At 47.2% G+C, this 11889-nt stretch overlaps 2 protein-coding genes across 2 annotated transcripts in view; both read right to left on the bottom strand.

The window, feature by feature from the left end:
- Positions 1 to 2457: 2457 nt before the first annotated feature.
- LOC132451584 (uncharacterized) lies at positions 2458 to 4304 on the bottom strand. Its single transcript, XM_060044153.1, is given in 4 exon segments — positions 2458 to 2516; positions 2627 to 2825; positions 2827 to 3269; positions 4283 to 4304. Coding segments are annotated over 4 exon segments (723 nt in total).
- A 6414-nt stretch (positions 4305 to 10718) lies between these two features.
- trappc9 (trafficking protein particle complex subunit 9) overlaps positions 10719 to 11889 on the bottom strand; it is a 151413-nt gene continuing 150242 nt past the window's right edge. The window contains 1 exon segment of the mRNA XM_060043676.1: positions 10719 to 11446. Within this exon segment, the coding sequence (XP_059899659.1) occupies positions 11258 to 11446 (189 nt within the window). The 3' untranslated portion in view covers positions 10719 to 11257.

Here is an 11889-nt window from a genome sequence, read left to right as displayed (position 1 = left end):
GTAGCCGCTTTACGGGCGTCACGCGGCGTCACACGGGCAGAATCACCGGTCCCGCGGTACTAGGTAAACACACTGCGTGTTTGTTTTGTCTGGCAGTTTAGTCGGCTGTTGGCTGAGGAGATCGGCATGGCAACCCTTGCGCTTTCACTCTTGAGCGCTCCGGTTGGTTAAAGGCAGCGGCCCCGGCACCTGAAGAACGGGCCCATAGGGACCGGCCGCCACACACTTGTCCGGGCTCAAGCCGCTGCCTGCCGATGCAGCGCGTCGCTGCTCAGGCCCAGCTGTGCAGCGGGTCCACTCGGCCCCACAAGTGTTCCTCCTCTCACAAGGGAGGGTCATGAAATAATGATTGGAAATAAACACACAAACAAACACACACACACACACACACACACACACACACACTTTGTGTGAGGCTGTTTAATGCTGTGTGACCATAGATATATATATATATATATATATATATATATATATATATATATATATATATATGTGTGTGTGTGTGTGTGTGTGTGTGTGTGTGTGTTGTGTGTGTGTGTGTGTGTTATGTATATATAAATAAATATAAATAGATGGATGGAGTGACAGACTGATAGATCGGTGGAAAAACTGATAAATAGATTCCACATGGCACAACCCACCAAGGTCTAGAGGCAAGAAGAAGAACGGAACTGACCTTAACATCACACACAGTATGACACTGTATGTCATTACAATGAGAATGATGTCTTCAATGTTGGCAAAGATAGTTATATCCTAATTGGTGTTTTTTCTTGTAAATGTACAATCATTTTCCACTCCTCCCGATGACTGTGGGGGCATGGAAGGGGAGGGGGGAGGCAAATGAAACACTCAGTCAATCAACCTCTTGAGCATCAACACCAGCATGATGCTTGTAGCCGTACACACAACAAGGTAGAAAGGCCACTGTTACCCAGCAGTCATGGGCTGCTCGACGTTGATGTGAGGAGTGAACACACACACACACACACACACACACTGTAAATACACAACATCAGTGCTACAGTGGTGTCATCTACTTCAACAAATAAATTGAAAGTGAGCACAGTAGTTGCCTGTTATAGTAATTCTATAGCAGTTATAGTTTTCCTAATAGGCCATATTCCACCTGTTGCTTAGTTATTCTCTCTCTGACTCTCTGGCTCTCTCTCTCTCTCTCTCTCTCTCTCTCTCTCTCTCTCTCTCTCTCTCTCTCTCTCTCTCTCTCTCTCTCTCTCTCTCTCTCTCTCTCCCCCCCTCTCTCTCTCACATGATATTTCCAACTGACTCTACTCAATGCTCCTTTATGCACAGTACCGTTGGGTTTTTGTTGTGCTGTGTTCTGTGTGTGTGGGTGTGTGTGTGTGTGTGTGTGTGTGTGTGTGTGTGGTGTGTGTGTGTGTGTGTGTGTGTGTGTGTGTGTGTGTGTGTGTGTTTTTGTTGTGCTGTGTGTGTATGTCTGTGTGTTTTTGTATGTGTGTGTTTTGTATGTTTGTGTGTGTGGTGTGTGTGTGGTGTGTGTGTGGGTGTGTGTGTGTGGTGTGTGTGTGTGTGTGTGTGTGTGTGTGTGTGTGTGTGTGTGTGTGCGCGCGCAAACACCTGTGTTCATACATTGACACATGAAACACACGCAAATCTCCACAGCTTGAGAGGAGCTGTCCCTTCAGCACACGCGGCGACTCAGAACCGAGCAACACACCACGGGCCGTCACTTTGAAGACCCGCTTCTGCGATGGAAATATCACACGTAAAATTATTATCAGGAGACCACATTGAGTGTATCTAGTATCCCTATATCCTGGCCACTACGATTCTAAATCAATCAGTAGCAATTGTTCCGCACTGTGTCTTGCTTCAACCTTTTAAAGGTTGGGAGGCTTGTTATCTTGTTAAAAGTACCGCGTCCAGAAGTTACTATTTTTATATATATATATATATATATATATATATATATATATATATATAAAAATAAGTATATATATACACATATATCATACATATATCATACATATTGAATATATATATTCAATATGCTTCTTGCAATATTGACTTGAGTTGCGAAGGCTCTGCATGCTGCACTCATGGTCCCGCGTGCAGAGCGCCGGGGCGCAGGGCCTCCAACACACCGCCTCATCCAAAGGGATTACGCAAGCCTCACAGTGGAAGTTGGAAGTGTAGGCGTGCATAAGCAGATGTTCTCCGGTCACGTTTCAAACAACAGTCTCCAAAGTCCAAGCAGCGAAACATCAAGAATAATATGACGATTTCTTCTTTTTTTGTTCTCAGGGTAAGACCACTTGTTGGATCCAAAAACGGGTCATATATCCAGTTAGGCTTTGTCTAGAACAACATGCACCTTGCTTGCTCCTCAGAAGTACACCATCAACCCGCTCCTGGTTTATTATTGCACTAACAGCTGGCGCTATAATAAACTCTACCCCTCCATAGGGGCCTGAGCTAGTGCTGCAGCAACACGTTGTTGGGTAACTTTGCCCCGGCTCTTGTTCCGTTTGGCACTCAGTGAGCATGAAACACAACACCACACAGTAACACACGCTTACTGCACTGGCTTGACCTTAACCCCCCCCCCCCCACACCCCTTGACATGATCCCCTGAGGGACTCACCTATCGTGGTGATCACCGTGATCGCGAAGTAAAAAGAGCCGGCGAACTTCCACTGCACCCCGGCGCGGTGCGGTTCTGCCTCCATGATGATGGTCTCCAGCTGGCGGTAATCCTCGTCGCTGATGTTGTACTTGCCCTGGAGCCGCTTCTCCTCCGCCTCCAGTTGCTCCTTCTCCCGCATCTCGTACTCGGACTCCAGGGGCGTCGAACACCGCGGCGCCCACCAGCAGGTAGGTGAACGTGCAGACGATCAGGGACAACGTCCGCACGTTCTGCCGCTTCATGGCCACCGGGAACCGGCGAGTGAGAGGCGCATGTCCCCTCAGCTCTCCCGGGAAGCGGCCGCAGCAGTCGGGGAAACGTCGGCGGCGTCTGGAGGTGCACACGCAGGCTGCTGCTGCCGCTGGTGATGGTGGTGGTTGTGCGTACTTCTGTTGGTGCTGGAGGAGACGGTGATGGTGGTGTGTCTGGAGTCTGGTGTGGTGGTCGAGGTAGTAGCAGCAGGGTCGGGGTGCTCCGGATTCGGGGACAGACACAACAGGCTGCTGGAGCGTCCTGGACCACGAGCCCTGCAGAAGAGAGACCCTGCGCACAACTTCGGGGACAGACACAACAGGCTGCTGGAGCGTCTGGACCACGAGCCCTGCAGAAGAGAGACCCTGCGCACAACCTGCCCAAACCAAGTCCCCCCTGCGCGAAGTGCCATCAACAAGAGGTTCCCTCGGTCCCCGTTCCCTCGGTGGTTAGCCGCCTTCCAGTGCCCAGGAATGATTGACCAAAAGCTGGGGATAAAAAATGAGATCCAGCTTCTGTTATGGTTTAGTTGGATGCACGTGCTCTGCAATTTATTTGCGTGTCAGGTGCAACGAAGCCGTGGATGGGAAGGAAAAGACCCTCCGAGTGGAAAAGACCCTCCGAGCGGAAAAGCGTTTCTCCGCGCGTGTCCCAGTCTCAAGTTTCACAATACCCTGTTGAATATATCCGAGAGGTCCGGCTGGTCGTGCTACATGGCATCCATTGTCTCAAGACACACACTCATCGGAACTTATCTCCCTCTCTCTCTCTCTGAGATCGGGAAGCGTCCCTCGCCGAGGGGTCGTCATCTCGGACCGCGAACCGCTGAGTGGACGGGAAGACGTGAGCGTTACCGGGAAACCGGGAAGAAGAAGGGTACTCAGGATGCAGGTTCCACTCACACTCCCGTATCTTTCCCTTTTTCCTTCTGTAACAACTTCATATTTTTCAGGTCAATCCAACACGAACGCTGCTCCGACAGATCCCCTGATCCCCAGATGTTCACTGTGACTTCATATTGAAACATCCCATCAGTACACTTCACCTGTAGATGTCGTCTCCTCTTCAATTCTGGGCAACATTAAAAAAAGAAGAAAAAAGACTAATCAAAAGGTCATTACGGGGTCCTTTGACGCTCCGCAACCACATTACCCCCCCGGGGCCCGAACCGGACCCTTTAGTCCACGTGTAGAACCCATTGGGTCGCCTGTTGCATGCATGCATGCATGCGTGCGTAAAAATACAAAATAAACGGTGTGTTGCACAGCACGTTCCGGGTGCTGTGGGGGTGGGTGGTCGCTGGTTGCCCCCCTGCCTTCTGTATTGTCTCTCTGCGTTAACAAGTTTCACGATGCAACTCACGCGTCCTTGGCGTTATTTTCATCCTTTCTTGATCTCTCTCTCTCTCTCTCTCTCTCTCTCTCTCTCTCTCTCTCTCTCTCTCTCTCTCTCTCTCTCTCTCTCTCTCTCTCTCTCTCTCTCTCTCTCTCTCATTTTCTCTCCCTGTGTCTCTTTCTCTCTAGCGTCCCTGACTATTTTTGGAAGCACTCACCCTAGTCACCCGGCAAAATCTGACTGCGTGCCCCCCCTCCCCCATCCCCCCTACCACACACACACACACACACACACACACACACACACACACACACACACACACACACACACACACACACACACACACACACACACACACACACACACACACACACACACACACACACACACACACACACATTTGGGTCGCTCTCACCCTTCCCTCCTCTCCTACAATGACCACTCCCACTCATTTTTAGGCATAGAGTTGAATCTGACTCATATGGACACCATTTGAAGCCTCCATACGCGCGCGCGTGTGTGCCTGTGTGTGTGTGTGTGTGTGTGTGTGTGTGTGTGTGTGTGTGTGTGTGTGTGTGTGTGTGTGGGTGTGTGTGGGTGTGTGAAAGCCAGGCGCAGTCTCTCGGCGAGGCGCTGTCCAGGGTGCTGAAGAGGACTGTTGCGCGCAGGGAGCGCGTTTGATCAACGCAAAAATCTAATTCTCGAGGTGACATATTCTGTATATGCCTAGACACAAGCAAACGTGGACTCAAAAGTATGCAATGCAGTTTATTTATTTTTATTGATTGCGTAAATGATCCGATCAACTGTAACGCATCAACGTTTTTACGCCATTCTCTCGCCATCTCCTCTGTGTCACTGGCGCGTGCCCTGTGCAGCAGCCTCTCTGTTTCATTGAATCCATGAGCTGTTAACATCATACCACTTCATTTGATTGACGCTCCATACTAAATAATATAATTAAATCTCAAAAATATTTATTTGAAAGAATTTAATAAAAATGGTCCACACCTTTAATGGTGGTTTTTAAAGGAGCTGCAGTATAAACAACGACGTTATCATTAGCATTGTCCTACTGTATTTTCAACCAAGCAAGTACATTTTTAAATCCCTGCATTTTTTTTTCCATTTCGATGATTCACTAATTTAAAATGAAAACCCTAATTCCTCAGGTTTAATATATGAGGGGATTAAATAAGCCTATAGTCGATTATTTGCTTCCTTAATAAATTAAGGTGATTTTCCAGGTGAATAATAAAAAGCAAGTAAAATGCAGCGACCGGTTAACATTGATAACCGGGCATGGAGTAAAAGAGTTTAGTCAATTCCCAAGTGTGGCTTCCTTCCCCAATAGAGAGACACTTAGGTGAATCAATTTACATTGTTGATACGGTTTTCATATTACATCACCCCAAGTCAATCACAGGTGTGTTCCTTTGATATACCAGGGCACAGGACGTAGACTTAACCAGTGACAAGGCGTCTGCTTCCTGTTCCCCCGGTGCATCAAAGGGTGGGCCATCATCAGTGTTATGAGCCACACCTGTGTTCCCTCTGTCTGTGTCACCGGGACTCCGATGCAAAGGTCTTTCCTTTTGCATCAGATGACTCACGTGTGACCAACACATGCTACTGCATAACCTCTGAAGGGCTGACGGGGCTACCTGGTCACCTGCTGGTTACCTGCTGAGGCCACGCACCTGTCCTCTGTTTGTTGCTGTTGAAGGGAAGAGGCGTTTACAGGGAAGGCACAAGAACGGAACTGTTTGGTGACGGTCCCCCTTTATCCCCTCGACCCCTCCAGGGCACGGGGGGCGATATGTGTCTCTTTCATGACACAGGCTTGATGGATATGGAGTCGATTATAATATAGAAGTCGTATTAAAAAAGACTGCATTAGGAGGCTAATGGTTCTGGCTACTACCTCAACACATAATAATGATATGAACAGAAAAACAGGTTTGCATTCATTTTCTTTGCGACAATCTCAACATTAATAAAGAAAGTAAAAAAGGGGTTGGTGAGCAGAATTCCTTGGCCATTGTTGCTGGGCCATTGATTTTATGTTTAGGATTAATTTAAAATTAACTGTAGCCCAGTTGAATGAGCAAGTAAATTACGCATATGTTAAAACAACCTTGTTTGGATAGCCTGATAACACACTGCCAACGAGAGGGCATGAGAAAACCCACTCGTTTTCACATCAAAAAATGTGTTTCAGCATATATCCACATTTAGGATAACATCCAACTGTGTACAACAGTCTATTGTTGATGAAACAAAATGCCTATAGCACTACAACATCACTCAACACACACATATTACATGATATAACTACTATTTGATTTGATATATAAATGGATATATCTGACATGAGGCCTACTTAAGGGAACATATGAGGGAGTAAAGGGCACTGTTCTGCTCAGCCAGAGCCTGTTGGGTCTGCAATGCTATTAGCTGCTACAAGTTAGCCCCTTCACATGCTAAACATGCCCTGTATGCTGCACTCTGTCCAGAATACATTTACAAATATGTCTAAATTCTAGTGTCATGAAGCCGCTAGACATTTCAAATACTTTTTTTACATGACCGTGAGTTGAATTTACGATACTATTAAGAGTTATATGACCCATCTTAGTTTAAATACAACATCATTGTTGTCCCCTATGAGGTAGGAGGACCTTATAGGGGTCAACAATGACATTGTAATAAAACTAAGATATGTCATATAAGGCTTAAGCCTACTACAACTTATTAAAGGTAGGCTATCTGTTTCCCTAATCAACGGCGTCTGACTCCTTATAGCCTGAGCGCTATATTTAACCTGCGTGCCATAATTAGCCACTCTCTTTCTCACTTCTCCCGCGCTAACTTTCTGCTCAGCCCACGCGCCGCGAGATCGCACTGCGCTGGTGGAGAGAGAACGCGAGCGGTGGTGAAGTTCAATCATGGCAGCTTCTTGGTTGAGTCGCCATGGTGATGACACAGAGCACGTGTTGGTGGGATTGTAAGCTTTACGATGAGGAGCGGACGCGGTTTGTGGCGACACATAGCTCTTCCTTCCCCGATAGAGACGCTTAGCCTCCTGATGCTTCGTGGTTTCTTTTCTGTTTTTACATTTGCTTTCACTTTAACAGCATTCTGTTACATCTTTACTATGATTCACGTCCTTCTTAGTGGACAAGACATGGTGGTCAACAGGATACATTGCTCTTCATGTGTTGTATAGCAAACAGAGTGAGGTCATTTTAGATGTTTTTAATAAATAAAACATTAAAATAAATGGTGCTGGTTAATCACTGGCTGGCTGATTTCCAGCTGGTTTTAGCTTTCTGAATAATTCCCGGCGTGTACATGACACTCTGGAGTGGGGAGGTGTTACTTTCTGCTATTTTCTGCTCCAGTCTCCTTTTAGATCAGTGTGAGTAGAGATGATGTGCCTCTGATTATCTCCCCAGAATTTTGTTTCAGAACCAGTGTTGTGTAGCAGTTTTTCATGATAAATGTTGTGGTGGGGTTAGAGGGTAGCTTGGATTGTTTTTGCAAGACTTTATTATGCATTGAAGCAGTGTGTTTAATGAGCAGCTACCGACTCCCTTTAAGAAAACACAACTAAAAGGGAAATGGGGATTAAAAATTGCTATTTGTTTTAAATTCTGTCCAAATATACAACCTTATTAAGTTTAAACAGAATAGATACAAGAAAATCTACAGCATGAAGCTGAATAGGATTCATTTTGGCCTGGTCGGTTTATAGATAAAAAAACAGTTAGGTATTCCTAAACTCTCACAGTTAAGTAAAAATGAATCCGTTTTTTTCACTGTGTGTGTGTGTTTATGTGTGTGTGCGTGCATGTGTGTTGCTGCAGATAGCTTTCCTGTTCAGACACATGATTTAGTGTTATTTGCAGGTCATATCCGTTAGGTGACGAAACTACAGCCAAGATCGCAGAAGAGCATTTCTCAGCACCTTTGTCTGGCAAAGTATTATTTTGCACACACACACACACACACACACACACACACACACACACACACACACTTACACACACAAGCATGGACAAACATCCTCATATAGAGGCAGAGAAGCGCATTCAAACACACACGCACAGACCTACCCTCAAGCACCCTCATAGGCACAGAAGATTACACATAGAGACACACAGACAGACACACAGGCAGACACACAGACAGACACACAGCCAGAAACACACTTCTGTCTCTCGGCCAGAACAGATAATAATAATGAAACTTGAATGAAGTTAGCTGAGGTCAGACTGGCCATTTCATGACTCTATAAAAGGCGATAGGATCGAATGTTTCCATAGCACGGGTAGTCTGCCGTCTTCCCTCTCATGTGACCAACAAAGGAGAAGCTGCCTCAATGGCAGAGCTATATACAGGAAGGAGGGCCTACGGAAAAGAATTAGCGAGCAACTTAATGCCTGATGTTCCTGCGGCAGTGGGGAAGAGCACTAATTGGAAAGGAGTATGTGTATGTTGATTTTGTGTATTGGATTAATACATGCACATGTGAGGATTGGTATTCCTCCTCATATAGCAAGAACCTGCTCACAGGCAATAGGAATTCATTTGATTATCTGCACACACACACACACACACACACACACACACACACACACACACACACACACACACACACACACACACACACACACACACACACATACACACACACACACACACACACACACACACACAGTCTGTCTTGGCAATAACATAGAGGACAGCTCCCAGAGAATCAGCTGCATAATGTAAGTCTTTGTAGAAGATGAGATTAAGATAGGAGTAAAAGTGGATGAGATTTCGTTAAATAACTAATTTAGGAAAGAGAGGTTAGGCTGGATACAAGATTATTTTGCCATGGTACTGTAAACGTGCTCCGTGTTTATTATACTGTTTTATATGTAGGCCAAGTATTGCTTGATTTGGCCTTCATTTTTTAATTAAAAACTCTAAATGTGGAATGTGTCTGAGCCATGTATAATCTGATCTCGATCGACAATCATTCTTTGGTTTTCAGTGGAAACCAAAAATAATAGAAAAAGAATTGCAGGCACATTTGATGTCTCGTTCCTGAAATTAATTGAAAGCCACTTCCACCGCCTTGAAGTAGAATCAAGTCAATCCATCTGGTGAGACTTACATTGCAGGCTCCCATTTAAGTACAAACATTACGATTCTACGATTCTGCACCAGTCGCACTCTGGAATATTTTTGGTGATACTGGAGGCTTGCGTTGAGTCGATTTTGTGAAGTGCTTTTTAAAGAAAATGGGTTACACCAAAGGCATTGGAGGACACTAGGTCAAAGCAGCCAATGAGCCTGACAGAAGGACTAAAAACCTCACAATGTCGTTGAGAACAGAGATTATATCTACCGTCTGAATGTAGCTATTTTTTTACCCTAACCCTTTTTAAGCCATGACCCTCCAAAGATCTATATTGGAAGTTGTGAGAGAAAACACAACTGGGGAGGTATATAGGCCGGCCTTTTTCTGTCCGATAAATCAATGGCATATGCTGGAAAGAATAAGGTCCATTGTATCACATAGGTGATGACATACCATACAAGCATTCATAAAATAAACAGTATTTTGAACTTCACCTCTCCTCGTGGCATCATTGGGGCATTATGTCATCCACATACATCATCACCCCTCATCGAGGTCACCACAGAGGTGTGGTGGGAGTGTATTTTCGTGGTTGCACACCCAATGTTGTCAAGCAGCCCCCCCCTATGTCCAAAGCCCCTTCATCTGCAGCCAGCCATCCATCCATCCATGGCCCACGCTGCCCTCTGTGAGTCAGAGAGAGCACACTGTGTATATGGGTTTTCTTTGAGTTTTTATGAGCCCCTTTGCCCCTCTGTTGGTGTGCAACGGAGCTGTTTCTGGAGCGCGGTTAAGAATAATAAATCACTGTATTTATATATCGTTTGTTTTTCTCCAAGGCACATAACATGGTGAGTAGCGAGGAGATGACAGCTCATCCACCACGTCTGCTGGGAGATGCACACCCTGGTTCCCCCACAACGCTCACCACACGCCGGGTATCACCGTGGAGGGAGGTGGAGTGATGGAACTACCCGACTAGAGACGGGGGACGATGAGGCGGGCCATGTTGGTACGAGAGCCAGGCTGGGTGTACGTGCCAGGACACCAGGGTCAGGTCCTCGGTGAGCACGGGGGGGGTCAGGACCTGGGTTTACCGTCTCATCCCGAAGACAAGGCTGCTCTTGGACAGGAGGGCCCGTCTGTGTGCTGGGGCCTAACCCAGGCCAGAGGGATGAGCCGGCCCGTCTGGCCCTACGATCCCTCCTCCAGCGCCATCTGTAACCAGACCCGCCCTGCGCAACGTACAGGCAAACCAGCAGCGCACAGCAGAGGGGGGGGGGGTGGGGGGTGGGGGGGGGGGTACTGATATCACATTGATATTGGAAATAAACCAAGGTTGCCTTTATTTATTTTTTTCAAGCATTTATTTACAAACGATGCGCCAAGTCCAACAGTTGAGTTATCCTCTGTGGTGAATAATGAGGGTGAATAGTATTTTCATTGCGGTATCCAGTACATTTGGTGGTTTTTCCCCGTCTGCCTCCTGAGGAAGTTTTATTGCCCGTGAGCACACATTCTCCACGGAGAAAGTGTTTTTGCGGATGCAAAAGGGCAATATTACTCATTCAACCCTTATGTAAGACAAAGGTCATTTAGCAAGTGGTTTTGCCTCCAGATAGAACCTCAGCTTAAACCGGTGGAAACAAGCATTCAAGAGGCCCCCGACCTCTGATAAGCAGCGCTCACTCGGGCCCTTCCACTGAAACAACGTTAAACACATTTATAGGATTTTTCTTTACGTGTACACACACATCCACACAAGGCAGTATTTACATGGGACTGCCACAACAAGGCTTTTACAGAACATAACCTCATCTAGCGTGCCGCGATGGGCCCCGCCTGCCTCGGGCCCCTGGGGGCCCCCCTCAGGCCCCGGCCTCGGGCGGGGTGTCCAGCGCCTTGATGTGGACGCTGGGCAGGCAGAACCAGGATAGGGGCAGCTCCCGCCCGCCGCTGCTGCTGGAGTCGTCCTGGAAGCGGATGTTGAGGTAGAAGTCCCCGGTGCAGAGGAAGAGCAGCGCGCCCGCGCACACGGCCTTCTCCTGGGGCTTCACCTGGAGGGACGGCACAACACATAGGGCGGCTTAGCTCAGGAGGTGCTGCAGTTTGACTTGTAACCGGAGGTTTGCTGGTTGGATCCCCGGCTCTTCCTAGAGTGTCAATGTGGCTGCGAGCACAGCACTTAACCCCTAACTGCTCCTGATGAGCTGGTCGCCTTGCATGGGTGACTCCGCCGTCGGTGTCTCAATGTGTGTGTTAACCGTAGCTTTGGATAGAAGCGCCTGCTAAATGCCCTAAATCTAAATCTAAACAAGACCACCGCTCATCATCTACTGCCTTATCACGGGGTCCCGATGACAACCGGACCGGGCTAGAGGGGCGAGTGTCAGATGAGGGATTGTTTGTCAATGTTCGGAGTGACAAACCGTCTGGGGGAGGTGGAACATAGGTGTGGTGAGGCCGAGGTTTTTGATTGGTGGTCTGGAGGCCCTGGGCC

Source organism: Gadus macrocephalus, chromosome 22 (assembly GCF_031168955.1).
Source record: "Gadus macrocephalus chromosome 22, ASM3116895v1".
Lineage (NCBI taxonomy): Eukaryota > Metazoa > Chordata > Actinopteri > Gadiformes > Gadidae > Gadus > Gadus macrocephalus.
The sequence above is the reverse complement of the archived record's forward strand: the minus strand, read 5'-3'. Positions and strand labels throughout refer to the sequence as shown.